The sequence below is a fragment of the Hemicordylus capensis genome, chromosome 4 (genome assembly GCF_027244095.1).
Source record: "Hemicordylus capensis ecotype Gifberg chromosome 4, rHemCap1.1.pri, whole genome shotgun sequence".
Lineage (NCBI taxonomy): Eukaryota > Metazoa > Chordata > Lepidosauria > Squamata > Cordylidae > Hemicordylus > Hemicordylus capensis.
The window spans coordinates 124,504,222-124,526,736 of NC_069660.1; the positions used below are offsets into that span (position 1 = coordinate 124,504,222).

The 22,515-nt window shown below is 42.4% G+C and overlaps 1 protein-coding gene across 3 annotated transcripts in view; it reads left to right on the plus strand.

The window, feature by feature from the left end:
* Positions 1 to 22,515, plus strand: part of BRDT (bromodomain testis associated) — a 93,727-nt gene that overhangs the window by 23,960 nt on the left and 47,252 nt on the right. The window contains exons 1-4 of one of the 3 annotated variants that reach the window (XM_053248952.1): positions 3,345 to 3,474; positions 9,399 to 9,628; positions 17,934 to 18,071; positions 19,510 to 19,639. In XM_053248952.1, coding sequence (XP_053104927.1) covers positions 9,407 to 9,628; positions 17,934 to 18,071; positions 19,510 to 19,639 — 490 coding nt within the window. In that variant the 5' untranslated portion in view covers positions 3,345 to 3,474; positions 9,399 to 9,406. Of the gene's footprint in view, positions 1 to 3,344; positions 3,475 to 8,850; positions 9,266 to 9,398; positions 9,629 to 17,933; positions 18,072 to 19,509; positions 19,640 to 22,515 lie in introns of those variants that run through there. The other 2 variants (XM_053248954.1, XM_053248953.1) reach the window with 2 other exon arrangements.

The following is a 22,515-nucleotide window of genomic DNA, read 5'->3' on the forward strand; positions in this document are numbered from 1 at the left end:
TGTCACATGAATCCAGCCATCTTAATCAAGGTTTACAACATGCTGGCAAATTCTAGAAATACATATTCTTTTCTGATTGAAAATGTCCTTTCAGTAGAAGGAGACCAGAACTTTTTGTAGTGTGTTCACACTAGATGAATGCATTTATTCCCTCAACTACTGAACTATCTAAGAGTGCTACTCAGCAGAACACTTAAAACATTTGCTTTAGACTTGCTGTTGGGGTTGCCACCATCTTCTCAGACAGAGCTCTTGTGTTTTTAAAATGCTACATGATAGGCAGAAATTCAACAAGAAGCTTTTCCTAGTACTGAGATGCAGAGATGGTGGAATCTTTACCAGTCAGTTCTTCTGCTTGTCATGCATGCAGTTTATAAATTTCTATTTTCCAAAACTGATATTTTTGTAGATTCCTGCCCCATAGACTGTCTAATTCCCCAGAAGATCTTTGTAATTCAGCATTATATTTTCTGAGTCCTTTTCTGCTTATCCAGCTCCCCAGAAGGCAAATTCTTCATAAGAACTGCACCCCATCCCTCTGATTATGTTGCAATTATGTATATACTTACATAAGAATAAATCTTGAATCCAGTCGGACTTACGTGTGAGTATCATGTACAGAATTAGATTGCACAACCCTTTCTTAGTACCCTAATAGCTCATTCGTTAGCCCCAAATTTATTGTATTTTGTACATTATTTTAGGTGCATTTTATGCACACACACAAAAGTACAAAAAATAGAAATAAATAAGCATTAAGAAACATAAAAAGCACTATAGCAATTAAAGCAGCAGAGAAAAATCAGTGCCTGTCTGTGGGGAAAGCAAGGAGTCTGCCAAATCTCATCATGGAGAGAATTCTATTACTATGGTGCCATCTCATGGAAGACCCTGTCTCTGAGGCCAAATTACTGTTGTGTCACCAGTATATTTTATTATTCACTTCTTCATTAGAAAGAATGTGTGTCCATCCCTTTAATGAAGAGAGAGATTGCAAAATGTTTGAGCTTGTGTCTAGGAATAGTGGCTAATAGGTTGAGGAAATTACTCAACGCAGTGAGGAAATTACTCAAAGCAGTTAAAATTAAAGGGACAAATTAGGCAATGCTTAATGTATCCTTCCATTCCTTCCTTCTAAAATATACATTATAACCAACTCCACACTTTTATTAATTAATATAATAATAATAATAATAATAAAAATAATAAATATCATTTCTCAACAAAAGTTCTCAAAGTGGTTTACATACAAAAAGAATAACACAAAGATAGTCCCCTGGCCCCAAAGGCTGTGATCTAAAAACAAACACAAGGAAAACACAAGCAACAGCCACTGAAGGGATGCTGTGCTAGGGCTGAACAGGGCCAGTTGCTCTCCCCCTGTTTAATATAAAGAGAAGTGCCACTTTCAAAGTTGCCTCTGTGCCTTTGTGTTACTTGATCAGTTTTCTCATAAAAGAAAATAGATCTTCTATATGGGGGCAGAGGGACAAATATGGTTTGTAATATCCAAAGAAGGTTTGCCATGACTAAGCCCCATTGAAATCAATGTGACGTAAGTTAATCATGAGTAACTTTGTTTCATTGATGTCAATGATGCTTAGTAGTCATGACTAAATTTCTTTGGGTACAGCTCTAGGAAAAGCTGACCATGTTCGGAGTTTACAGGTTTTTATAACCTCTGTCCAAAGAGGGGAAATATGTTCTGTTATATCCAACCCACAGAATCTCAGAGATACAAACTAAGTGTACCAAAAATTATTTAAATAAAAGAATGGGCTTTGTTTCAAAACATGATCACTCCAAAGAACCTGGCAGATCAGACAGCAGATCTGAGATTGTCCATTAATTATAAGATTAATTGTACTACTACCACGATGAGTTTTTATAGACTGCTCTTCAACCAAAGTTCTCAAAGCCATCTTGCTGCCTTGCTAGCACCCCCAAAATTCACTACTTGAGGCAACCACCTCACCTGTAGGATCATTTATGGCATGATGTGATATCATCACATTGCATACTACTACTATGAATATGTATATACTGCTCTTCAATCAAAGTTCTCGAAGGAGGTTACATAGAAAAATAAATAATATGTAAATAAGATGGTCCTGTCCCTAAAAGGCTCACAATCTAAAAAGAAACATATAGCAGATACCAGCAACAGCCATTGGAGAGATGCTGTGCTGGAGTTGGATAGGGCCAGTTGCTCTCCACCTGCTAAACAGAAGAGAATCACCACTTTAAAAGATGTCTCTTTGCTCTAGCAACTCTTATTCCAACAGTGAGAAACTCAAAATTGAATGTTCTGATTATACGGTCCAGCAGTGTTCTCTTTAATTTCTTTTCATCTGTGTGCGGAATGAGTTTTGTTCTGGGCGGCACTATCAAGGCAGTGTATGTGCAGATGCATTCAGAGTGTGGCCTTCCTGATTCAACTTGAGCGGGATCTAAAATTAACTGAGAGGACATCAAAAAACTTGTGAGCGTGTGCACGTGTGCACGCCTTTGAGGGAACACTGCTGTTGAGACAATGTTAACTCCCTCTCTCAAGCCTATACTAAAATTAGTCATGAGTCTACAAAGACATAGCAGCCTATTGCACAAATATAAGTCTTTGAAGGATGATTATTTGAGCCGTCTAACCTGCAGTCACATTGATAAGAACCTGTTCCTAATATGAATGGTCAGCAGGCTTCCAAAACAAACAAACAAACAAACAAACAAACAAACAAACAAACAAACAAAACAAACACTCCCAAAACCCTAGGCGCCAATTCTACAAAGACGTTAGTATAGCTTTTGTAGTGTATCATTACAGGGCAAAAATGTTCAAATGATATCCTACAAATACTTAGGACTTACTCTGTTTTCGTGACTTCAACGTAACTCTGCACTGCAGTTCTGTGCACACTTGAGAGTCAGTTCCATTGAACCCAGTGTGTCTAACTTTCATGTCATACCTGCCAACATGTCTCTATTTTCCCTGAATGGGAAAATAGGGACATATTGGCAGGTATGCCATGTAAACAGACATTGGATTGGACTGCACAGTGGAGTAAAGATAATCTACATTAGGGTGGTAAGATCAGGAACAAACACTTTTCCTTTCATTTATTTAATGTAAATCAGTGGAACTCCAAATTGTATACAGAAGCATATACTGGTTAATGTGGAATCTTTGATCTTTCTATTTGCTTTTGCTATTCACTCAATTGCTTGACAATAGAAAATAGATACACACACAGCCCTTATCTACCTAAGTAAAACAAATTAATCAATTTTTCTATTGTCTTTTTTAAGCAGTCTGGTAAGTGGGTGGAGCTAGGTATAAATAAAGGGGTGGAAAACATGGGCAGCTGCTGTCATTATGAAATTATATATTGCTAGATTTTGGAAGCACTCTCCTAGTGAAAAAAGCAAAGATAAACTTTCTAACTTGCTTTGTGTCAGAATCCTGCCTGACCTATAAAGGTAAATCTTTGTGGTAGTAGCAGTCTAATAGGAGAGCTCTGTTTTCTATTGTGTTTATCTTCTTTCCTCTATAAGGAACAAATCAAATGGTATTGCAACATGGTCTTGCCCAATGGTAAAAAGCTATTTTGCTGTTTTTAGTTCAGCATCTCTGAACAGCATAATTGTGATGAGGTAGTACAAAATAATCTCCATATTGGGGCTACTGAACAAATTAGAGTGTTTGTGATATTTGCTTCTTGGTGGCATTGAGTATCAGAAATGATGATTGTGTAGGAGTTGTAGTAATTGCCTTTAAACCATAGGGTCCACTGCTGAGAATAAGTTCTTAATGAAAGAAAAGCATTTTGATTATGGAATGGCATTGGAAACAATCAGAGGGCTATGGGATCCTTGGCAAGTTTTGCATAAATGGGGAACAGAGTACAGGGCTATATGTGCATAAGAGGAAGCTGCACTGAACTCAATGGGGGGGGAAACACAATTTTCAGCTAAGCACAAATGTACTTAATATTTCCACTACTTGACAATGAGGCAGATCACTGTATGAAGTAGGGTTGCCAGGTCCAGGTGGCAAAAAAAGTAGATATCCATCACCAAAAGTATGGAAAGGGGACAATTTTCTCCAAAAAGTCTCCATTTTGCATAAAATCTGCATATTTTAATGATAGTATAAGTATATCTTTGAATAAAAATGGGATAATTTGAGAATAAATACAGCTCACTGCTGTGAAGCTGATGACACCATGAGCTGTATGTCTGCTGTCTAGGTGCTGAGTTCTCAAGGCCCCTGCTTCTGAACTGTAAGTTCAACTTCTGAGTAGGTTTACCACACACACAGTCCTCTGTCTTCCACCCCCACAGGTCACCAAGCCAGGCCAGCAACTTCACCTCTTGGCTTGAGGCAGGCAGGGCAGCCAGCTAGTTATCAAGCCAGCCTCTTTTCGTGCTGGCACAGTGGTCCATGCACAGTCTCCCACTTGCTTGCCTGTTCCCTGTCACTACAAACATCTATATACTGCTTTTCAACAGAAGGTTTCACTGTGGTTTTTAAAGAAAACTAAATAAGATGTTCCTTAAGGATTCACAATCTAAAAAGAAATTCTGTGGAAACACCAGCATCAGCCATTGAAGGAATGCTGTGCTGGGGTTGGATAGGGCCAGTTGCTCTGCCTATGACAAGTAGAAGAGATTCACCACTTCAAAAAGTGCCTTTTTAATCAGCGGGGGCAACCACTATCTGAATAGTGAGATAACTGCTAACTTCTCACTGCCACCACATGAAGGAAGCAAGCTGTACCTCTCAGGCCCACCTACCCATGCTCCAGCATCATGTGGCTCTGCAACCTGCCACTGAAGCAGAACCTCCCCTCCAACTTCCGCATTGGATGGGTGGTCAGGAGGAAGGGGAAGGAGACTGAAGAAGAGAAGCTGCTCATGAGAGCAAAGTGTTCTCAGTGAACAAAATGTTCCCGTTGCTCCCTAGAACTTTGGACACCCCAACACATGCAAAAAAAAATTGTACTCCTCCTTCCAAATAGTTGCATGTCCTCTATAAAAGTCCCTAGTTGGCAACCCTAGTATGAAGGCTGTATTCCTGTGTACACTTGCTTGGAAATAAGTCTTGGTGAACTCAGTGGGACTTGACTTCTGAGTAACCCTGCATAGGATTGTGCTATAAAGCTCTTTGGGATTTCGTGTTTTATGATGGGCCCAAGAGCCAGTGTTTGTAGCATCCATAGCCTTATTGTGTGCAACCAACATTGTTCCCTCCTAACAAAACTGCTTGCAGATCCCAGCTGAAGTCTATGGTGGCTCCTTGTGTGCGTGTTGCAATAGCTGCATTTAACCTATATCTCCCTGGTGTGTTAGTGCCTTAATTAAAAGTTGCTTTCATTTAAATTCTATTAAGTTGCTTAGAACCTCTTAATCCTCACTTAATTACAAGCTCAATTTTTCCCCATAGCACTTTGTGTCTCTTCTTATTCCTGCTGAGTGATTGGCTCAGGGCAGGCTTTGGATCCATAGCCAAATGACTGATGGTGTTCAATAGTCGACAAAAACTCAGTTTTGTTGAAAAGTTGGAAGTTGCTTTTGATTGGGGCTATTTTCAAATCTTATACCCGCTAAGGCAAATGTGAGCCTGCTTCACATTTCTCACCAGCACCATGGGTACACTGGCTGCACAGAGGCCAAGTTATGGTAAGGAGGCCTTAGGCAAGGCTGTGCAACTTCATCTGTCATCATCCCCAGCAACAGTGGCCAATAGAGATGATGGGAGTTGTAGTCCAACAACATCTGGAGGGCTGAAGTTGCACAGCCCTATACTAATACAATTCATAAGCTCCACCCCTGACTTTCCCCTCACCTTTAACTAAATCATGCTCCCCCCTTCTAAAAATAGTAGCTAAGTGGGGGATTCCCCCCCCCCCATAATTTGAACTCTGCACTGGCATTTGCTGTGATAAACACAAACCCCAAAGGGATTATGTGTATTCACAAGAAGTGGGCATGTGCTCTGGAGCCCATGATTGGCCACATGTTAGGAACTTGCAGCCAATGTGTGCACTTCCCTTTCACACTTACCAGTGTTTATTGCAGCAAGCACTGATGAATCTATGGTGTTATGGAAAACATAGTGTCTTGTCAGCTAGCTGGGATTAAACTATGCATTATGGTCTTTGCTGTGGTTTATACATCATCTTGTTGGGCACATTGCTAATAGCATAATCTGGCACATGTACAGTATTGCATTGTTAGGCTGAACACTTAAGCTTCTTGACAAATAATTCTATGCTGCTTGTAAGTGGGTACTTAAAAAACTTGGGAACCATGCTAACCTTTCGAGTGGCTATATATTCTCAAAGATTTTATGAAGAGGCCTTGGAAGAAACTGTTGTAATAGAAATGAATTTTATTGCTGAGTGGAATTGTTGTTCAGTTCTGTATGAATGCAATAGATCTGTATTGACACTGCTTTATTTGAACTTGGCTTTCAGTCTGTGATATACAATGAGGAGGGTCTCATGACTGGTGAGACCCGCCATAACAGCGTTTGCGAGGAGAGCAGGCTTAGCCCACTTTCCCCGCAGACGATCCCTGCTGCAGCCCTGGGCAGCCGAATTGGCCGTCCACACGACTGCTGGCTCCGTCATGGAGCCAGTGGGGATTGTGGGGGTCAGGGGCTGCACGACCCCCGGAAGTTCCAGCATGCTCTGTGCAAGCACACAGAGCATGCTGGAGAGACCCCCGAGATAGGAGGCTGCTTTTTAGCCTCCCGGTCGGGGGTCTCCTCGTGAGTTGCCACAGCATGATCCGAAAGCCCGGATTAGCAGAGCGCTTGCTCCGCTAACCTGGGCTGGGGGAGGGCTCTGTAAGCAGGTTACCTGCTTGTAAACCACCGGGCTCGCCTGCGAGTGGTGGTTTGCACGACCAGCAAAAATCAGGCTCGGCTCTCCTAGCCTGATTTTTGCTGGTCATGAGAATAGCCTCTCTATCTTGATTATACTGATAATTATGTTGAAGCTAAGAGTCTGGAAGTCTTTGGTTAAACTCTCACCTCTGCGAACTCACAAGTGGTCTTTGGCAAGCTACTCAACTTTAGATTTAATATTGGAATAATATTTACTTGCCTTAAGGTTTATTGTAGGGATTTCAAGTGCTGTACAAAATATAACAACAAGCATTTGTATCTTTGAGTGTTGGTAACTGCTTTGGATTTCCTTCAGAAAGGAAAAGTAGGAGATAATTAATCAATGAAATGGGGACAACAAGCTGTGTAATTCCCAGTGCAGAACTGCACTGTGATTGCATATCTGCCAGATTGTATGGTTGGGAGAAAAAATACATAGGAGCAAGCTGACTAAGAAGCTATAGCTATTGCCTGTCATTCTGGTCGTAAGAAACTGCATTACCCCTGGAGTCTCTTGCAGAGAGTGACCCTGGCTGTAGGGTTTTGCTCTAAGGCAGAGCTTTTCATACTTGGGGCCCCAGATGTTGTTGAACAAAGATTCCCATAATCCCTAGTCACAATGGACTAAGGTGGCTGGGGACCCAAGTCTGATAACTGCTTTGAGGCAATGCCTAGTCAGATCTGAGATCTGACAAATGAATGTAAATATTCCTTAAAGGCTGAGAGGAAGACCAATTCATGTTGCTTAACAAAGTTAATGGTGGGGAGATGGTTCTTCAGAGATCTCTGAGAATGAGGGAAGCCAAAAAGGTGACTCATTCTTCTCCCCAACCCTCCCCTTGCCAAGGATGTGGAGATGGTGGGGGAAACGTGATAGAAAGCACCTTAGGGTACAGGGTGTTTTTTCTGAAGATCAGACGTAATCTGTTGCTGACTTATATACATATTGCATAACTTGTACTCCTAATGCTCCACTTGAATGTGTGTAAATAAACCAAATACTACCAAGACTCCTTAAGTCTATGGTGATCTCTCCTCTAAAAGAACCCAGTAGCACTGCTCAAAAGCAGATTATGGCTGTACATATACACATGTAACAATACTATATTATAGGCTATAGGCGATTCGGCCTCTAGATCAAGAGAACTGAACCTTCAGGGTGGCTTCTAATTGTGCACTATACACACTTATCTGGGAAGCTGCTGAACTTACTAACTTTTAACAACTAGGCCTCTACCATGGTTCTTGTGAATAGACCATGTATCAGCCTCTTAAGTGTGCCAGGTGTTCAAGGTGCCCTAATAGAATTTTCTAAAACATATTTAGAAAGTAGTATAGACAGCTGGTAAACAGGGTGACTGCCAAAAGAATCTGCTCCACTATGGATTGATGCCAAGGTCCATCATGGCATGCTGGTCTTGTGGTAGCAAGCATGACTTGTTCCCTTAGCTAAGCAGGTTCTGCTTTGGTTTCATGTAAAAGGGAGACTAGAAATGTTACCTCTGTAAGATATTCCCCTCACTGGGTGGAGCCTCTTTGGGAATAGTAGAAAGTTTCAAGTTCCCTCCCTGGCTTCTCCAAGATTGGGCTGAGAGAGATTCCTGCCTGCAACCTTGGGGGAGCCGCTGCCAATCTGTGAAGACAATACCGAGCTAGATAGACCAATGGTCTGACTCAGTATATGGCAGCTTCCTATGTTCCTATGTTCCTCTGGGCCATAATGAGTTTAAATAGTTTTTGCTCATGTGTGCAAAAGTCACTTTTTCTGTTTAATAGGAAGCCTGAAAGACAGCATCTTTTGTGACGAATCTGAGAAGGCAGAGATGTTTTTGGGAAGAGTAGATAAAATGACAACTCTTAGAGCCTGATCACCAGCCTAGAATGGAAGATTCTATGGCAGTTGGGAAGACTGTTGAAAAACCTAGAAGAATAGTGAGAAATTGGCTACTCTGAATGATTAAGGGGGTGTATTAAATGACTTTTTTCACACCTTGCAAAAGACTGATATAGCACATGATATAACTTAATTAGAGCTTCCTTCTAATAGGCAGACCTTCCTCTAGCTGCTGTTGACAACCCATGTCTGCTGATGTTTTTGTATTTCCCAGAAGTGTCCTGCTCATTTAACATGAATTAATTACATATTAACCTAACTCTAACATCTTGCTGAGCTTGCAGTTAGTGTTGTAAGTGTAGGTGGTTTTCCTTGTTTTTCAGTGTATGTTTCTGGCATCTTCAGGCTGGAAAGAAAAAAAAACTTTCCAGAAACCTGAAGCTGGTTTGAAAGAGGGCCTGCTGCTCATGATGTGTGCCCTTATCCCAAATTTGCCTCTGGTAAACAGCTTTATGTATTGGTTCCGAAACCTTGTTTGACCTGAGGTGAGTCAAAAGAAATATCTGCCAGTTCAATACCGCTTTATAACCACTTTCAACACTCTTAACCCATTGTCTGCATAGAGTATAAACTAAGCAATGAATCAATGGACTAATTACACACATCTTTTCTTTACAGATTCTCTGATGAAGACATTGCAGGCCACTACAGAAAAGATGACTGCCCCAAATCAACAGCAGATGATAATCGTCAATCCTCTCCCGCCAAAATATATCAATACTCGAGGAACTGGCTGTTTAACCAATCAGCTTCAATACTTGCAGAGGGTGGTCATGAAAGCAATGTGGCGGCATAACTTTTCCTGGCCATTTCATCAGCCTGTAGATGCTGCAGGTTTGAAGCTTCCAGTAAGAACCTATTGTGATTTTCTTCCATGAAAATCTTAAAAGTTAGAAAACAACAACAAAGATGTGTCTTTATATGTAAATATGAAGAAACTTCTGTAATACAAGCATACTGGCAGATCGCCAACTGATATAAAAATCTGACACTTTTTTTTAATGGCTGTAATCACATAAACCAACACAAATCATATCAGGTTTTCCTGTATAATTTATTAACAGGGCACATATTCAGTACTTTCCCATGTCCCTTGTTCTTGATAAGGTCCATAACATTAATAACAAACATGCTCTTACCTATTATGTATTGAAATGCATGTTCCCATTCTTTCTCTAGGATTGTTGCCAATTAAAACACTTCTGCCCTGCTTTTTAACTATTTAATTAAGCCAAAGCACATTTTAATATAGGCATTTTTTGATACAAGTGTGAGATGACGCAGCTAAATAATCAGATTAAATGCTACTTTGTTCAAATAAGACCATCTTTAATATTTTCCCTTTCATTCCCTACTACAGTAAAACCAAGATAAACAAAAAGTGCCCCCAATTTTCAGCCTCACTGACTCATATTTACCCTTAATGATTAAACAACCACAACTTTCATTGTCTAATGTACCAATTTTAAGCTTGCGGCCTATCCTGTCCAACCTCTCTACCCAAGAGCGTCAAGTCTCTACAATGCAGCCCTTATCTCAAAAACAGAGATTGGCTGGGTTCAGATGCAATGCTAAATCATGGCTTAACACTACTAAAATAAGCACTGGGCTTCTGCAATTCCCCTTTGTTTGCAAGGGGACAAAGCCAACTGTTTTTGTTCCTAGTTTGTATATGAATCTGAGAAACCATGGTTTGTTCTAACTACAGCTTGTAAATAAACCAGGATGTCAAACCAGCATCAGATCCTGGTTTGTTAAACTACAGTTAGAAGAAAACTATGAGGCAATTCTCACGATTGCCAAAAAGTGGGATAAGGGAGCCTAGCCTGCTTTTTGGAGAGCATGAGAACCACTGGGCTCACAGGCAAGCCCAGCCAGTGTCCTCAAAGTGGGTAACCCGCTTACAGAGCCTTCCCCTTAGACGAGGTTAGCAGAATGAGCACTCCGATAACCCTGTCTATTTGCTCATGTATTGCCGCACTCCCTGCAGACCTCATTTTGGCGAGTCTCGCTGATCGTGAGACTCTCCTCACAGTTAAACTATGGTTGGGGATTAGATGAGCACATACACAATGAACAATCCTGTTTTGTGTTAAACCAGGAATGGAAGCAGCAAACTTTCTCCAGTCATGTGGAAAAGGAAAGGGGAATGCATGAGCCTGAGGCATGTACCAGTAATATAAAACATGGTTCAGTGTTATCTGAGCCTGGTCACACGTGCCCAAAGCTGGCCTATTCACTACAGATACGTCAAATGCAGGAGGAAGGCTCAATAGTACAAAGGACTTGTTGAAATAACTGAACTTGTGAACATGGCCAAGCAGGCACTGTTCCTTAACAATTTGCTTAAGGTTGATTCACACAAGTTTGCACATCACTTGTATCCACTCAGCTTGGAACTGGTTTCCACTGAAGAATTCTGTTTTTGTTAGTACACAGAAGTGGCCCAGGATTTTGGGCCATGTGAGGTGGAATGCCAAATGCCACTACCCCTCCTGCCTTCTGCTACCACTTAAGAGGCAGTGTGAAGAGCTGATTGCCATACTGAATTTGAAACTGAGGAGGAGGACTGAGCAAGAGGAAGGATGGAGGGGAGGGGAGTGGTGGGCTAGAGTGTCTGCTCATCCCCCTCCTCCACATTTCCTCTTTCATTCTGTCCCCCTCATCCTTTTCAAATCCAGTGTGTCAAGGAGAATTTGAGCTATTGCTGAGCTACTTCTTTGAGCTGCTGCCAAATGGCAGTAGTGGTGATAGAAGTGGCTGCAAATATTACATGATAAAGAGATATGTGCAAACTTAACCTTAAGGAACTGAAACAGACACCATGTGGAAACATCCTGGAGCAGAGTTTTTTGCAAAACGATGGCAAAAGATTTTCCACACCCATCCATCAGCCAGCCAGTATCCAGCATCTTGCTATATAGTACTGAATATGCAAACAAAAGATTAGACCTGAGCTAGTCCTCTATTACCTAAAGAAGTAAATATGTGCTTTATTGACTACAGAAAAGCCTTTGATTGCGTCGACCCTGTCAAGTTGTGGATTATCCTTAAAAAAACTGGTGTCCCAGAACACCTCATTGTTCTTATGAGAAACCTATACACAGGACAGGAAGCCACAGTCCAGACGGAACATGTGAAACGGACTGATTCCAGATAGGCAAAGGAGTAAGACAAGACTTTATACTTTCTCCTTCTTTATTCAGTTTATATGCTGAACATATACTGAGAGAAGCTGGACTGGAAGAAGAGCGTGGTTTTAAAGTTGGAGGAAGAAACATCAATAACCTATGCTACGCTGATGACACCACTGTGATAGCTGAGAATGTGGATGATCTGCAAGCCCTAGTAATGAAAGTCAAGGAGCACAGTGAAAAAATGGGACTATGACTAAATGTAAAGACTAAACTAATGACAATGGGTACAGGGTACAGCAATCAGCCTCAGAATTCACAATGAAGAGTTCAAGTTCAAATTTTATTTATGGTCTTAGACCAAAACAGAAAACATATACCATCTGTGGATACAATTACATCTATACAACAATACATTAACATCCTAAAAACAGTTACCCTACATACATCCTGGAAGCAATATAACAAAGCTACAGAGTTAGAAACTGAGGCAGCCTCATCTGAAAGTAAAAATTTAACAAGATATTCATCCCACTGGTTTGACAGTCTACATCAAAGGAAAAATAAAGCATGTCCTTGGGTTTAGATGTAGTTTACAATGCAATAAAATGTGGTCGATGGTTTCTACTACTCCAGTTCCACAGCTATAACAGCGTTCTTCTACAGGGATACCCTGGTATCTCCCTACTAATAACTCTGAAGGGAAGGAGTTAAACCTAGCTCTTGTAAATGCCCATCAGAATGTACTAACGGCAATGGAGGACAGATAGTTAGCAGGTGAGAGAGTCATCTCAGATCTTATTCCTTTATAAAACTCTGGTAGAGATGCCCAGTTATTTTGCAGCTCAATATCTACCAGCCGTTGTCTCACTGCTCTTTTAGCATTGCCTGGCCCAACTCTAAGAGCTGTTCAGGAGCTATTCCTAAAGAGGTAAGCTTATTGCTTACTGCTAAACACCAAATTGGCTGAGGAACAGCCGATAAGAACTCGGGAATTAGGCCAGTCCGCCGCAAGTGTACTCTCAGCAGACTAAACTAATGACAATGGGTACAGCAACCAGCCTCAAAATTGGCAATGAAGACATTGAAGTGGTGGATAGCTTCTGCCTTTTAGGATCGACCATCAGCAGTAAAGGAGCCAGCAGTCAAGAAATACGCCGCAGACTAGCACTTGGTAGGGCTGCAATGAAAGCCTTGGAAAGGATATTTAGATGCCATGACGTGTCTGTACCTACAAAGATTAGAATAGTTCAGACCATGGTTTTTCCCGTGACACTCTATGGATGCAAAAGCTGGACTTTGAAGAAGTAAGACAGAAAAAGTATTGACGCTTTTCAACTTCAGTGCTGTAGAAAACTTTTGAGGATACCATGGACAGCCATGAAAACCAACAAATGGATCATAGGACAGATCAATCCAGAATTTTCATTTGAGGCACAAATGACCAGGCTTAAACTATCATATTTTGGACACAGTATGTGAAGACCCAGCTCCCTTGAGAAGTCCATAATGCTGGAAAAAGTTGAAGGAAGGAGAAGAGGAGGATGTCCAGCAGCAATGTGGATGGACTCAATTATGACAGCAATGAATGCACCACTGAGATACCTTAAAGGCCAAATTGAAGACAGATCATCCTGAAGAGAATCTATCTACGTGGTCGCTAAGAGTCGACACCAACTTGACGGCACTTAATCAGTCAGTCCTCTGGTGACTCGTGGCTTAATCCAGTCACAGGAGGGAATCCTAAGAGCTTGTGTACGCATTTCCGCTTAGGGTCAAACTAAATGTCATGCAGGAGATGTGTGAATGGAGCTCTCAACATCTTTTTATTTTGCTTAAAGCAGCACATAGGAGCTTGATATGGATTGTGGTGCTGTGGGAAGTGAAGTCTAATTCTTCCCCCATGTGCCAAAGACTCAATTCAAACCCACCCCGCTGAAGATGCTATTAGCAGTGAAGGGGGAAACTTACGGGCCGTAAGGCATGGGGCCATAGTTCAGTGACAGAACATCTGCTCTGCCTGCAGACGGTTGGGGTTCAGTCCCTGACATCTCAGGGTAGGGCTGGGGTAGCCTCCTGCATGAAACCTTGGAGAGCTGCTGCCAGTATAAATACTGAGCTAGATGGCGGTGGTCAGACTCTGTATAAGGCAGCTTCCTTTGTTTCCTATGTACAGGAACAATGCTTAATCAGCGTTCTAACTCCTCCGCTAAAAGCAGCTTCAGGGTAGTGGTTTGGATTGAGGCCAAAGCACAGTACCCCCTATTGTGGCCATGTTTGAAACTGAACATGCCCCTCTCCCACCCAGCTGACTATAGAAAAGAAAGGGGGGGGGACTAGGATCTGGCTAGGGTCTAACATGCTTGCACGTGAAGCAGTTTGATAAGCCATCACCCCCATCCTCATGGCACAAAATGAATTTACACATAGTAGCAGCAGGAACCCATTGCTTGTAGAATGTGCTGCAAATTTCCCTTTCCTCCCTACCCAGATGGATCTCTCTTCCCCTGCTACCCCTGCACTTGGACCTCTTTCTCCTACACTTCCTTCTTACCTTGTGATGGTGGAAGCACCACCACTCCTTGATTACTGATTTCCCTGCCTTCTGAAAAGGTGGGGGCAGGCAATGAAGCAACAGGAAGTGTGGGCTCTCACTTCCTGCTGTTCTATTCTTCACCCCTTGCCTTTTCAAAAGATGGGGTGATTAGTAGCAGCAGAATAGGCAAGTTGAAAGAGGGCACAGTGGGGTGGCAACAGCTGGAGGGGCCTCCATTTTGTCCAATCACCTGCCTCATTGTGACTCATTGGTGGACCAGCCCTGGCTGGGAGGTGCATTCCCGCCTCTTCCACATTACACTTCATTTGGCCCTAAGGGGCACATGTGTATACAAGGCAATAGAGATATGGCTAGACTGAGCTACAGATCAGCGTAGGGCTGGCCCAGGTCTGAGTGTGTGTGTTCATGAACCATATAGCAAAATACAAAATACACTGGTTGACTGCTGGACGGGTGCTTTTTGTAGAAAGATCGACTCCAAGTTAAGTAGTCAATTTCAGTTCCTTAAAGCTATTCTACCTGGTCATACCCTTTTCACTTTGTTTTGTATTGTAACTAAATCTGGATTAATTGATCTACTAAAAATTCTTCACACTGCATTGATTGGGTAGAAGACAGTAAATCTTGATCTTGAACAAGGGTACCCTTAACTCTTTTGTACTGCTTAATATTTGTCCTTGTCGATTAAAATTGGCCCCCATCAATTAGTCAACTAAAGTTTCATTTGACTGATATACCAATTAAACTGCTAAAAGATTGCTGCTGTAATAATAATTCTTATTGGCACTTATCAATATTCTGTCAGTTTCTTAAATAGGTTGTAATATGCATGCTGAGTCTGAAGGCCTTTCCCCTCAAAAATCATTCTAGAGCTTTGCATATACTCGGTGAAGGCTAAACCCTCAGACATTTTTTCATTTTTCTTGACAAACTCAAATGGTCAGTTTTGTCCAAAAGTGCTTTCAAAGTGACTGTCGCCTTGCATTTCTGGTGCTGGATCTTGAGAGAAACTGTCACTTGAGGTTAATATTAGAGGTCGTTCACTCAATGCAGCTACAAAATAGAGAGCTAGCCTTGGGTCAATTCTGCCTCTTCACATTTCTAAGGCAGCCACTTATACTGTATTTAATACAAAGGAAGGAGCTTGGGATCAACCTTGGCTTGAATGACAACTCCCCACCCCCACACCGCCTGCTGTGGTTTACTTAGGAAGCTGTTGTTTCCATGTACCCCTCTACTCTCTATAATCTGGACTAATAGATTGAATTAGGGGTGTGCATGGACCAGGTGGTGTGGTTCAGTCAGAATTCAAATCAGATTTGGACCGACCCGCAGGTATGCGAACTGCTTTGGTTGAACTGATCGGCTAGGCTGGTCAGTTCAATGAACCAGCTCAAACCGGTTTGAAGCTGTTCCCAATCGAACCACTTGAACCAGCGTGGTTCATGGTGAACTAACCAGTTCTTCACATTCCTAGTCTGGGTTCAAATATATTTGCAGAAAAACCATATAAACATTTTTGACCTGGGTACCAATGGACACTCAGAGTGCTGCTATAAGCAATCCAAAAGTGGGTTGAGTGGAAGCATACTGAATTATAGTTACAGTACTCCTATGATTACTTTGCTGTGAGCACAAAACACTCAATTTGTAAGAGCTAACCATGTCTGGGGAAAGCCACTCCTACTTAAATTCCAAATGCTATTTGAAGAATGTTTTTGTTTTAAAGTTGGGTCAGGCAGAATGCTCTATCTGGAAGTCTTTTCTGGAAGAGCTGATGTACTGTGGCAGCTAAGCATGAGAATGAGCTAGGAGGTTTCTGGATTCAAATCACTTTCCCCATAAACTCACTAGTTGATCTTGGGTAAGCCACTTATCTTCTCAGTTATGGCTCCTCTCACCCAATGTGCCAAATGTATGGGCTGTTGCAAGAATTACACACATTCTCTCTCTCTCTCTCTCTCTCTCTCTCTCTCTCTCTCTCTCTCTCTCTCTCTCTATATATATATATATATATATATATATATATATATATAAAAGAGAGAGAGAGTTCAGTAAAATAGAAATGGATCTGCATCCCTGTGTGTCCATGTTGTGCTCCCGCTCTAATAACTTTTGCATTTACAGATTGTACAAATCAAATCCACAGCATAAAAGAGGGAATCCTAGGGGACCCTGATAAGTGGTTTTTTGTTTTGTTTGTTTGGCCAATCTGCTATATTTCAAGAGAGCAACCTCTTAAAATATAGGCAACACCCTTTTGTACATACCCATGTTCCTTTGGATACCAAATTATTCACAGCATGTGGGAGGGGGTCCAAGGTAAGAGTCACTATGTTAAAAAGAAACAGAAGCAGACTCTATTAGTTTTAAGTAGAACTACTTGTTTTCTGTGTGAGTTCCCATGTTCCATTTGTCCCTAAGAACAATGGCACGAGATCTTAGGTAGTGCTAAATGTAGCTCAATGGATCTCCAATTGTGCCTGATTCAATAGAAGATTATTTTCAGGGCCTATTGGACCCCTCTACATCTTAAGCTATTTAAATATGGCCTCTAATAGTAATTGCTGGAGATGCATTAATCCTCACTGATACTTAATGCATATGTTTTGGGACTGTCCCACAGTGCAAGGCTTGTGGAGGGAGGTTACTACACATATTAATTTGGTGATGGACTCATCTCTAGCACTGAGTGACCTGAACACAGTACTTTGATATATCCCAGCAGATTGAGGACTAAAATCAAGTTCTAAACAATGGCTATGGAGAGGCTTACTGGTGGCCAAGAGAGTAATACTGCGGCACCGGAAATCTCCCACTCCCCCTAGGATTGAGGCCAGGGTACATGACTTGCTTGAGTTGGTGGCACATGAAAAATAGGCCCTCATAAAAGTAAATACACCAGATAAACGGTCAGAAATCTGGGACAACTTCCGTGACTTATTCTTGAAATGAGAATCCGATTGATTTACCCACATTGCTTGTTGCAAAGATGTGTATTCCTTCTCCTCTTTTCTCCCCCCTTCTGCTTTTCTTCTCACCCCTCTTCCTCTTTCCCACCATCTCTCCTTTCTTTCCTCACCTCCCACCAGCCAGTGCAACACACAAAGGGTGGCTTAGGGAAGAAAGGCCAGGCTTGGGGCTGTTGTGGGGGCGCGACTGGGAAAGATCTTTGTAAAATACATAATGTCAAAAAATCATTTTTAAAAAAAGATCTCTAACCATGTGGAGCAACCCCGCCCCCCCAAAAAAACTACTTGCTTTCTCCTGCATATATTTGCTGTCATAAAATAAGCAGTAAAACTTCTGCCATTTTATTCTTGTTTGAAAATTCAATTCAATGCTTTGCCTCTTTAAATTGGGCAACTCTCCCCTCTCCACAAGGGTTGTCTATGTCCTACCAAACTGTGATCTCTAAATCTCAATACACTCATGCTTGACTCTTTTTCTTCTCCACAACAGGATTATTACAATATTATTAAGAATCCAATGGACTTGAGCACAATTCAGAAGCGTCTGGAACACAACTATTACACATGTGCTGCTGAATGTATTGAAAACTTTAAAACTATGTTTGCGAATTGTTATCTGTATAACAAGGTATGTGTATAATCAAAATCTGCAATAGTCAGAGTCTTTTCTAAGTTGGACTATTTGGGAGATTTGGAGTTAATACCAGCAGAATATCTCTTGTCATGACGTAGGAAATCATCTGTACATTGTTCATTTGTTCTTTCTTTTCTTTCTTTCTCCACTTAGATCTCATCAAAGAGGTGTCATGAAAATCCATTTTGTGGCTATCATCCCTCCCCTCTTTCTTTTAGCTGTAGTCTCTTTTCTTTTTGTAATGGTACCCATTCCCCTATACTCTGTTCATTTGCCCGAAGCATTTCCAGACAGCAGGCTTTACTGCGGGTTTACTGCAAGGCTTTATTGTACGTTCAAATTTGCCCCAAAGCACCAACAAAAAGTGGGTTGGGTTGGTTTTTTGACCCCAGACATAAACTGGGCTATGCTCTAACATGCAATGGAAAACCCGAATTGTTTCTGGAGTAATCCTGGATAGCTCTCAGGGACTTTGGAGTAAATCTGGCCAATATGTGAATGCATATCCTCCATTCCAGAGAAGAAGCGAGCTAAAAGCCATGCTCCTGGGAGTTATTCACACATGGCTTCATGCTGTGGGGTAAATGTTGAGCGAAGCCACTTCGAATTACACTTGCGACATTGAGGGTAGCAGCCCCTCCCCTCTGCTCTCGGGTTTGCTTTTGATGCAAGTTCACATAGTGTTTTCCTTCTAGTCAGTGTGCAGGGGGGAGATTACTAACGAGCTACATCTGCATTCATGCTAATGATTCTACAGCAGTGCCTCCCCCTATTTGGTCTGGCGTTTTCAGAAAATGTAGCTTAAAACCAGCATTTTAAAAACCCGGAAATATCTCAAGATAAGCTAGAACTCACAAGCCAAAGCCCAGCTTGTGTGTGGAGTGGGTCCAAAGATCTCGAAGGGACTTTGGGGTAAGTTTGGCTGGTGTGTGAACGCACACACTCTCCCGAAGGAGATTTGGGGTAGAAGACCTGTCTGTAAAGCCTCCTGGCGATTCTTTCTGGCAGGAGCAACACCTCACTCCTTTGGTATCTTGTCCCACCACACACAATCTGTAATTGAAATTGCATCAAATTCACCAGTCTGCTTCAAACTTCTCTGCATATATATGGATGCACATATGCGCACACTCATCTTCTTCTATGGGTGGGGAGAATGAAAAACTTGTGCCTTTGTTTGGCAAAGGGCAGACTGTATATGTACAAAAAAATAAATGCAATGCACTGGAACAGCAAGAAACAAAAATGTACTCAACTACATATTTCTTTGTGAAGCTCCTAAAAGCAGGCTAAGTGGTTTACAGTAAAAGAAAGGCAGTCTCTGCCTGCAGGCTGATAGTTGAATGTGACACAAATCTTAGTCTGGATACATTCTAGCATTGTAAACACTGCAGTCAACTATTGTGTTAAGACTAACATGCTTATCTTGCAGGCTGGTGATGACATTGTTTTCATGGCACAAGAGCTAGAAAAAGTCTTTTTCCAAAAAGTAGCACAGATGCCAGCAGAAGAGAAAATAATGGTGGCCAATAAAGGCAAAAGAAAGGGGGGGAAAGCAGATGGTAAGAAAATATTTGATTGACATTCTTGGAAAGTACTATAGCATTTAACTGAAACACTATAATAAAATATCACATGCTGGAGAGAAGCCTTTCTGCTTGCAAATAGCTAGGACAAAGTATATAGTAACTGTAAGCAATTGACTGTCGATGTCAAGAGTTAGGAATTGCATTTTGTAAAACTGCAGCTAGCATAAAGAATACTGCACACGCTGACATCTTTAGGAAAACCAAAATAGTAGGAAACTATTCCTCTAAGATACATCAGTTAATTGGGCAAAAGCCCAAATTGTTCTAGCTGACAAACTTTCTTAAAATTCTTTCAGAACTAAATGTAGCTTTAACTCTATTCTACCAAAGAGAATCATAGGGCTCTGTGCGCGCCAGTAGTTGAAACAGACTTGACAGCACACTTTACCTTTACCTAGTTTACTGCTAAAAATGGTAAAAGCAATCAAAATGTATTATATGACCAAAGGTCATAACCTCTTCAAGAAAATATAGATATTATGATGGCAATGTCTAGGGATGTGCACAGAAATATTTGGCGCCGGTGGGGGTAGCGCTTTAAGGGCGGGGGAGGGTGTACTCACCCCTCCCGCCGCATTTCCCCCGCCAGCGCGTTGTTTTTTTGAAGCCCCTCGGGGCGGCAGCGTTCTTCCCTGCCACCCTGTTTGCCCCGTCGGCCGGAAGTAGCCGGAAGTTGCGAGTGCACGTGCGCCTGTTGTGTGCGCGCGCACACGGTAGAAGGGAGCGTGCATGCAACAGGCGCACTCGCGACTTCTGGCCGCTTCCGGCCAACGGGGCAAACGGGGTGGCAGGGAGGAACGCTGCCGCCCCAAGGGGCTTCAAAAAAACAACGCGCCGGCGGGGGAAATGCAGCGGGAGGGGTGAGTACACCCTCCCCCGCCCTTAAAGCGCTACCCCCGCCGGCACCGAAATGCCGAAACCGCCCCAAGTGCCGAAACGTTTCAGAGGCCTTCATAATGGCCTCCGAAACGTTTCGGGCACATGCCTAGTAATGTCATTAATACAATTGTACCTTAATGGTGGATTCTCATGTTGTGTTCATGTAGTAATTTTTGTGTGACGTGCTTATTGCTTTCTCGTTCAGGTATTGTTTATGTTGGAAGTTTTGGATGACCCAAGTGAAGGGTTGCTGAGCATATGGCTTGCTGTTTGTTGAGTGTACTGTCTGCACTCAGTACACTCGGGGGGCGGGGAGTGGCAACTCTTAAACTAACTATGAGGGGCACCAAGAGACACCTTAGCAGGGTTCTGTTTATCCTATGGCTGGCCATAGCCTTCAATAATTGGGCTAAGGGGTTGGGCTGCTAATGATCTTTAATAAGAGATGTGCCTACTGTCACCTGTGCTGGAAATATGGAGAACACTAGTCTTGTGTTGGAGGCATGGACTGAAGCTTGGCAGACTGTTGCAACTATGTATGGTTGTCATCCATAGTTGCTCCTCTGAGGGAAGGTAGGATGCCTCCTTGTCTTAAGGAGGCAATTATTAGACCACTTCTGAAGAAGCTTACCTTGGATCCCTCGTGGTTGAGAACTACTGGCCTGTCTCCAACCTTCCATGGCTGGGCAAGGTAATTGAGAGGGCCGTGGCCTCCCAGCTCCAGACAGTCTTGGAGGAAACTGATTATCTTGACCCATTTCAAACTGGCTTTCAGCCTGGCTATGAGGTGGAGACTGCCTTGGTCAGCCTGATGGATGATCTCCAATTGGAAATGGACAGATGAAGAGTGATTCTGTTGGTCCTTTTGGACCTCTCGGTGGCTTTCGATACTATCGACCATAGTATCCTTCTGGAGCATCTGAGGGGGTTGGGAGTTGGAGGCACTGCTTTGTGGTGGTTCCGCTCCTACCTCTTGGGCAGGTTCCAGATGGTGTCCCTTGGAGACTGCTGTTCTTCATTCTTCAAAATCTGAACTCTTGTATGGTGTGCCTCAGGGCTCCATATTGTCTCCGATGTTGTTTAACATCTACTTGAAACCACTGGGAGAGATCATCAGGAGATTTGGTGCAGGGTGTTATCAGTATGCTGATGACACCCAAATCTATTTCTCCATGTCAGCATCATCAGGAGAGGGCATAACCTCCCTAAATGCCTCTCGGAACTTGAGAAACTATTTTGATCTGTCTGTTCTGGAGGGGGTCACGCTTCCCCAGAAGGAACAGCTACGCAGTCTAGCAGTGCTTCTTGATCCAAGCCTCTCCCACATTGAGGCGGTGGCCAAAAGTGGCTTCTATCAGCTTTGACTGATATGCCAGCTGTGTCCGTTTCTTGAGATGAACAACCTCAAAAAGTGGTACATCTGCTGGTAACCTCCAGGCTGGATTACTGCAATGTGCTCTATGTGAGGCTGCCCTTGTATGTATTCCGGAAACTGCAGTTGGTCCAGAATGCGGCAGCCAAGTTGGTCTCTGGGTCATCTCGGAAGACCATATAACTCCTGTATTGAAGGAGCTACACTGGCTGCCGACATGTTTCCGGGCAAAATTCAAGGTTGGTTATAACCTATAAAGCCCTAAACAGCTTGGGCCCTGGGTATTTAAGAGAACGCCTTCTTCGTCATGAACCCCACCGCCCACTGAGATCATCTGGAGAGGTCCGTCTGCATTTGCCACTGGCTTGTCTGGTGGCCACTCAGGGATGGGCCTTCTCCACTGCTGCCCCGAGGCGTTGGAATGCGCTCCCTAGTGAAATAAGAGCCTCCCCATCTCTGACAGCTTTTGAAAAGTCTTTAAAGATGTATCTGTTCACCCAGGCTTTTAATTAATATTGTTTTAATGGTTTTAATGCTTTTTAAAAATATGTTTTAGAAATTGTAAATTGTTGTAATGTTCTAAACTTTTTGTTTTAAC